At 38.7% G+C, this 8,389-nt stretch overlaps 1 protein-coding gene across 1 annotated transcript in view; it reads right to left on the reverse strand.

Annotated features, from left to right (window-relative positions):
* Window positions 1-4,243, reverse strand: part of itsn1 (intersectin 1 (SH3 domain protein)) — a gene marked incomplete at its 3' end in the record, with an annotated part of 49,480 nt that extends 45,237 nt beyond the window's left edge. Inside the window, exons 1-3 of the mRNA XM_083897612.1 lie at window positions 4,214-4,243; window positions 3,141-3,199; window positions 603-695 (exon numbers count right to left, since the gene is read on the reverse strand). Coding sequence (XP_083753738.1) covers window positions 603-695; window positions 3,141-3,168 — 121 coding nt within the window. The 5' untranslated portion in view covers window positions 3,169-3,199; window positions 4,214-4,243. The remainder of the gene's footprint in view (window positions 1-602; window positions 696-3,140; window positions 3,200-4,213) is intronic.
* Window positions 4,244-8,389: the final 4,146 nt, after the last annotated feature.

Here is an 8,389-nt window from a genome sequence, read left to right on the forward strand (position 1 = left end):
TTGATATGTGGACAAAATAATAATTTGAATATGGTCATTTAGATAATTTATGAAAAAAAAAACAATTAATAAAAAAAACCCACATGTCATCGTCTGTGAGAGTCTGTTGCATGTTAAATAAAGGTGACATGATTGATGCAGACAAGGTACATGATGTGTACAGGCATTTCACAATCAAAGGTGTGATATGTAACACAACATCAACACAACATCAGCTCTGCTATACTGATTTGGGACTGTGACTCTCTCTTTGGCCAAAAGTGGTACAACTACGCCTAATACACAGAATGGTAGAGTGAATCATGGTACAACATTACCACCTTAAAGAGGTTGTACAATAGGGAATAAAGATATAGCTGATAGTGCTGCATACTAGGAAAAGGAGGAGGAGGAATTGTAAAAAAAGAACAAAAAAAGGAAAACTGGTGTAGTTTCCTTTATTGTGATTACTTTGAATGCAACAAACTATACTGATATACATTTTACTATGCAGCACAGCTTGTGCCTCAATGAGACTTTCTGTGACTTTGTCTGCTTAATGTGTCTCTTCCTGTGTTTTGTGTAGATCAGATGAGTTTAGAGGGATGGAGGGATGCAGTTACCTGTAATGTAACCCCCGGCAGTCGGAGAGAGGCTGTGAAACTGCTGATCATGTTTGGCTCTTTCATCCACTGAGATTAGAAACACATCTGGACCTGCCACACACACAGAAAAGAAACAGACACACAGTTAAAGGTCAGATACTAAACCCAAAGGCTGAGACTAAGTCACACACAGACGGAGTCAGTAAAAAGAGGCACAAAAAGAATGCGTCTGTCATGAGTTTCAGTTCCACTTGTTTTCGATTAAGTAACACTTAAGGGCGTCGACTCCGAGGCTGATGGGGAAAGAAACATCTGAATGAATGAGGGACTGAGTCAGAGACTGGTGTGTTTCCCCACAACTGACTGTGACACATTGAAGTATTTTGTTGATTCTTTTTCATGTAGTTTATCAGTACAGTCTCATGCATGGGTATTATCCAGTATACAACTATGGTTTTAAAGGTTCAGTGTGTAAGAATGAGTCAAATCTAATGGTGAGACGACACGGTATCCAAAGGGGAATTCTTGTCTTTGCATCAGAGAAGGATGCTGCTGGTCATCGTTTGCCTCCCTGACTTCCTCTTTAAAACATTTGTCTGTTCGGGCTGATTAACGATCATAGTGTCGCAAGATGGCGGCCTCCATAAAGCAGGGTCCTTTCCACATGTACAAATAAAAGGCTTAAGCTTCAAACTCCACTTTTTTTATATATAATTTAAAGCCATTTTACACGATTTCTCAACCCTCACCACTTACCCTATGTCCCCCCATGAGATGTAGCACATAAATCCACATGTAGCACATCTCTAACTGATTTTTTAATCTCTTACAGTTCTGCTGACACCAGTGAACGGCATGAGGTCAGGACAGGAAAGAGGACTCTGTTATGCCCGTCTCTGACCACAACAGCCTTCGCTACAGGCTGTGACAAACCCTGTGATCCAGATGGATCCTGGCATCTAAAGACTTTTCACTTTTTATTCTTGTCATTATGTATTGTATGTTTTGAGTAACATCTACTGCACGTCTGTCCGTCCAGGGAGTGGATCCCTCACTTGTGGTTCTCCCTAAGGTTTCTACCCTTTTCCCTGTTACAAGGGTTTTTTCCCTGGTAGTTTTTCCTTACCCTGGTCGAAGGTCTAAGGACAGAGGATGTTACCAACCCTGTGAAGTCCCGTGAGACAAACTAAACTGTGGGCTATACAAATAAAGATTGATTGATTGATTACACGCATGCAAACATATTTATGGGTATTATATTTATTTTTGCCAATAAAACATCAAACATTTTACACACTGGATCTTTAACTGTGACAAAACTACAAAGTCTCTGATGCCTTGGCACAAAATGGCTCGACTACATGGTTTAGTTTGTTTTCCATTACTATAGTACCTCCTCAATGTGGGCACAGTCATCACTGCAATGCTGCATGAAACTGCCTTGACTGCTTTGACTATGCGACACAGAAACGAGTGACTAGTGACTTGTAAAGCAGTTGTTTTCAGTGTACTGAATCCTTAGAATCAGTTAATTCAAAAGATTTGTTCAGTACTTCATGTGTGACCAGAGCACAGACTCAGTCTGACACAATCACTGAAATACAACTGAAATACAGCAGCAGAGGTTGTGATGTGGCTCGTCGCTCGCCATCACAGGCTTTCAGCAGTACTATCGCTAAATACACCAGACTCCTCTGTTAAATATTGAGATTTCTTTGCTAAACGTCGGAAATTGTCGGACGTCTTGCTCATGCCTCTTCCTGTGATGCACTCTGACCAATCAGTGGCCCGGGAGTCAGCTCGCTTTGAACCTCACCAGAGCAGGTAATAAAAAAAGTACCAGGTACCAGGTGCTAATGGAAAAGCAAAAAAAAAAACCTGTTGCCTCGTGCCAGGGCCGTGTAGTGGGAAATTGCCATTAGCTTAGACCCTTTTCCACCACAGGAACTTTTCTAATTTACCCGGGATTTTTAAAAAACCAGAGCATTTCCACCGAGATTACATGGGGGAAAACTATCCCCCAAACCCAAACTGCCTCGGAATGTACCTACTCCCGTCAAGGGACTTTTCAGATTACCAGGAACCCTCTAGCTACTCTTTTTTAAAAAAAGCAACAAGCAACAAAACTTGTTCTAAACGTCTTTGCACACTGGACAGGACTGAAAGTCAAGTTTAGACTTTGTTCCGCTTGTTCTTGACTAAATGAATAAAATGCTAGATCAGAGACGGTTATGAGTTAGGTCTGACTAACAACTTCATCCTGTCATATTTCTCTGCATTTACAATTGCAGGGAAACATAACTCATTTGTTTAGAACCAAGACAGACATTTTTCCGTTTCTGCCAACACCACATTTCACATTCACATCACATAAAAACCCATAAAAAAAGATATTCATTTCATTTCAATTTTCTGCATTTTGTCCCCAACTGTTTGTCACATTCGTGGCTATTTCTGATTCTGGGTCAATTACACTTTTTACTTACTGTCGGATCGACCTTTAGTTTGTATTTTGTCTGAATAGATTACATTCATGTCAGTCGCACACATACTGACCTGCGAATGTGGTAGGGAACTGTGCCATGGTTCACTCAGTCGTTTGCAGCTACACACACCTGGAAAACAAAAATTACAAAAAATAATAAAAAATAAAAAAAGAAGAGAAGTTTAACTGACCAGTATCATTCCAGTATCATGTGGGAATTAAAAACAAACGTAATCATGTCACCACTACACTATGCTTTTACTAGCAAATTAGTGGTGAACCACAACAATGCGCACAATGGTTTTTGGCAGTCAGGTAATACTAAATGTTTAAGATCAGGTTAAAGGGACCAAATAATGGCTGGTAACAACAAAGGTGCTGATACAGTAAATATAGTCTGAGTGAGAGAAAATTATGTTTCAGCAGAGGTCTGGAGTTAATTTTTCACTCTGCTGTCCTTAAAAGCTGAAATTGAGAATTTCTAGCCCAGTGAGCCTTATAGGATGATGTTTGCTGTACCTTTTGACGCAGTAATACATGCACACACAAACATTCACACATACAATTCTTAATTATTTAAGTAAAGCATGCATAGTACGCATAGTTAAATTTATTTTATCTAATATTTTGTTTAAGTCAACATGAAGGAAGTTAGGAGAGTGAGAAAATGTATCAGTATAGTGTTGACATTTAAATGCCAGTCCATCCACAGGAAACTGGGCCTTTTGTCAGCTAAGCGTATGCATGTCAACAGGGCAGCAACAGTTTATCTCTGCAGCGCAGGGAGCCTGAACATACTTTTTTCAAAGTCGCTCTGCTTCACACTAACTCAATTACGCACATCCTCACTTGGGAGTTGACCACAGAGAACATTAGTTTTCTATTGTTGGTGGATAATAAGCGGTCCATGAGCTTTAAGTCAGCATTTCCATCTGTCCAGACTGGACTCCCCATCGACAAATAGTTAAATAAAAGTAATTGGACAAAATAATGATAACGGGACAGCTCTTTTGTTCATTTTGATTAAATTTATGTATGTGATAAACACAAAACCAAATCAAGCACAGTCATTTGGAAAAAATGACAAAAACATTATTTCACAGACAAAAATGTGATATTAAATGTGTGAGAGAGTAAAACACACCTCTGCCCGAGTAGAGGTATGTTAATCAGATCCAGACCTGTCTCCCTGTGACCAGCAGACAAAAAAACAACAATTACAATCTTATAACACATTACAACAGACAAAAATTAATAAGGGTGTTTGAGAGAACGTGTGAACGATGTAAACCATAAACCTTTGGATTTCTTGCTGTGGGTGTCTTTCTCAGTATTTGGTTTCAGTTGATGATGTTTGACTCAGACTGTTGCCACATCCACAGGTGAATGGAATTAATCTGAAATGCTCGCACCACCACAAAACTCCACTGCAACATCTCCTTCAAAACATTAGACCTGTGGTTCTCATGGTGGTATGTGTACCACAGTGAACTTGTGTTTATACCAGGGTACGTGATCAGAGCTGAGGAATTTTGACGGAAGTGCATAGAAAATGAAACATCAACAAAAACCACAATGAAATACAAATAATTAGAGTCGCCTTATCTCTCACTCCATCTTCAATCAAGTCATTTGGCTATACCAGAGGCTGAAGCATACGTGAGGAAGAGGAGGATGATGAGAGAGCAATTAATCTTACTGAGAATTAATCTGCCTCCTGTGAAAATTCAAACTTTGAGAACCACTGCTGTAGACATTTACATCAAGACAATTCTTGCAGTTAAAATATTTCTTAGCCTGTTTAGCCTATTGAGGAGTGGAGGAGTGTGTGAGTGTGTGTTGTATGTGTGTCCAATTATCATCAGAGAGGGAGGACAAAGTAGCCAGCCTAACTAGGTCAGACGAACAAAGCCCACCCTACGCAAACACACACACACACACACACACACGTTCAAGGCTGCCAATGAGAGAATTTTAAAGCAGTTATGCAGCTACAGTAGATTTTACACTGAGTGAAGCTCAACTAGCAAAGCTGGAGATCAAACCAGCTTGTTAATTATGTTAACACCATACTATATATATACATATAGTTTAGTGTGTTTCCTAAGTTGTTATCTTTACCAGAGGCAACAGGAAGGATGTACACTGCAGCAGAGAAGAGAACGCCATCCTTAGGTGACGTTCAGGAACCGGGAATTTAGTTCTGATGCTGTAAAAATGTAGTGAGGGCTTACATTGCCAAAGGTTTCCAAAACATTGATTCACAACGCCACATACTTTTGTTTTTAAGTGCCAGTTTACTACAATAGCTCACGAAAACGAACAGATTAGAACAGATGAGACATCTAACAGAACATTAGATGTCTCACAAAGGCATAACCATCTGTCATTTACTTTCTCGATTATATTGTGTTTATCGTGTTTCCCAAACCTCAAAATGATGTTCTCCAATGTCTTGTTTTCTCTACAGACCAAAAATGTATTTATTTTGTTATAAAGGAGCAAAGAAACCACAAAATATTCACATTTAATCAGAGAACTTTGGTCGATTCTCAAAATATTTGATGATTAATTTATTAATCGATTAATTCATCGATTCATCTAGTATATGGTTCCAGTCCTAAAAACTAATAGAAATTAAATGATTTATGGTATATAGCTTCAGAAGCAAACTACATGCTTTTATTTCCTTTCTCGTCATGAGCACTTGAGGATTTGATGCTATGTTTTTACTGTATACATGTATTGTATTTGAAGGATTAGTCTGTATAATTAGAGCATGTTGGTCTGTTATCAAGGCTGGTGGCAGATGTCTGTTTAAGCCTTTGCATGATAACATGATACAGATTAATGCTCAACTCTACTCTTTCATTGTACCCTCCCCCTCATTTGCAACATTCCTCCTTCCCATTTTTCCCTGAATTAATTTAGGTAAACTGTACATCGCTGTAATTAACAATTCTTCAAAATGTGTAGCCTTTTGTACTTGACATCTTTTTTTCTTAATAGTACAGTACATTCCAAAAAAGTGTTATTGTCCTTGAGGCTGTCTTAGTTAGATTCCCTTCATTGTAACAACGAACCAATGAACATGCTGCTCTCAATCAGAAAGAGAAAACACAAGTTCAAGAAATTTATATGAACAGCAGCATGTTTAGCCCCATTATGATCATCATGATGAACAGGCCGCCTGGATTTATTTTGATTTTATGGCTCTAGAATTGTCAAATGTTCAATGAGTGAGTGCGTCTGCCTAGGGCTGAGCGGTATGACCAAAAATATATATCACTGTATTTTTCAAAATTCTAACGGTTTCACGGTTTCTGACTGTATTTATTTTGTTCGTGCATAATCAGGTGTTCACAGCATTTTCTACCGATTGAGAACAGAATTACTGCAGTAGATTAACTTAGGATGGTCTATTTTACTGTCATGAATACTGTAGAATAACTCCACGTTAGTACAGGTTCGCATGGCCCCAGAAAATGATACTGTTTACAAAGAAGAGCTACTCATGATTCTAATGAAGTGAGGACTCGGAATGCAAAGACACTTACAGTCAAAATACAGAACTTTGATCAACATCTTTTATAAAAATTCCCCGTGTTACCTGCTGATATGGAGGGTGCTGACCTTAACTGCATTCTTGATATTCTAAGACATGCTGACTTGGGCTGTCAAAATTGCTCAAAAATGATATTCGAATATTCCCTCTTAAAAAACACATCTATCAGGTGATGACAGCTTGACGTCAATAACGGGACAAACTAATACAACGAGACATAACTACCTGTAGATGTAGTTTATTTAAGTTTAAACATATTTCACAACATATTACCTACACAAAAATAAGTAAATGAACTAATGACCAAGACCGCAGAACTCACTCTCTCACACTCGCTCTCTCTCTCCCCCCCCCGTGCCAACAAGGCTTCACACTCTCTGCTCATACTGGTTTAAATAACAAACAAACAAATGCTGAGTGCTGATCAAAAAGTTTTGTGCAAGTGATTTAAGGTCCCGACTCTTGTCCCAAATATGACAGGCTTCGTTCAGTGATTGAAACAAATATATAAACATTAATGAAACGCTCACTCGCAAAGCAGACAGCAGCGCCGCGGCTGCGCGGATGTTGTGTAATCAAATACACCGGTATGGCGGTATATTAAAAAATTCATATCATAATGGAAATAAAAAAACGGTATTCGGTGTAAACCGGTATACCGCCCAGCCCTACGTCCAAGATAAGTTTCACTATCAATATCTGGTAGTTATTCAACCATTGGGAATTACGGTACTGAGAGGCTGTGAATCTTGTCTTTGATTGGACGGACGTTCTGCGAAAAATCCTGAGGGCTACCGTAATTTTGCTGCTTTCTATCCATCCATCTTCTACCACTTTATCCTCCACACAAGTTTTTGAATTTTCTAGACATCACAAACGGTCTAGGAGTTCCGGTAATGAGGTACACATGCCTAATCCTGTCCTCAGCAAAAGAATTGTAACAGAAGGGTTAAAACCCACTTATTATGCATAAGAACATGTGTCATATTTCAAACCTAGGAAATATAAAATAAAGGATCCTTTTGAGTTCCTAATAAGGAAGTTGTGACAATAACTAATTAAGCCTGAGTCAAATCATTAAGCAACAAAAATACTTTTTACAGTGCAATTAACAAGCTGCTAATTTTCATCACTAAGCTGGAAGAAAAATTATGCCAAATAGATGACCCTCAAGCAAGAAACTGCATATTATTGTGGATACACTTGGAACAAACAAAAAAAGACTTACAACCCACAATTACAAACAGCAATGTTGAGAAGAAAAGCAGGCATCAAATGCATTTAGATGATGTGCAGTGAATTTAAATCGATCAGTGTTCTTATTTGAAGCACAGTTTGTCAAAGTGGTATAAGATACAAATAAGAATAGAAATGAAGCGAGCGCCCCCTTGTTGCGGTGCTGATTGAATTATTATATTGTCATTATTACGATTATATTCTTCTTGTCAATAAAGATGTTATATTTAGAGATGCAAGAAAATTCAGCGGCCGGAAATTCACCACCAATACAAAGGTTCTAACAAGATGTGAGTACACTGTGGAACAGCACCTATTGAATGCTGGAAAGCTCTTTGCGCAAAAGCGAAACTTGGCTGCATAGGACGCAGATTATGAACTCCCCATGACATTCACTTCACACCAGAGAACATTCGCTCTCCTTGAGCAGTTAACTAAAGAATCAGCTCATCTGTTATGCTGGCTGACGAGCTTTATCGGCGATTGAATAAGTTGGTCGTGTTGCCTTGAGAAGCAGAC

The sequence above is a fragment of the Microchirus variegatus genome, assembly GCF_963457635.1.
Source record: "Microchirus variegatus genome assembly, chromosome: 11".
NCBI classification, from domain to species: domain Eukaryota; kingdom Metazoa; phylum Chordata; class Actinopteri; order Pleuronectiformes; family Soleidae; genus Microchirus; species Microchirus variegatus.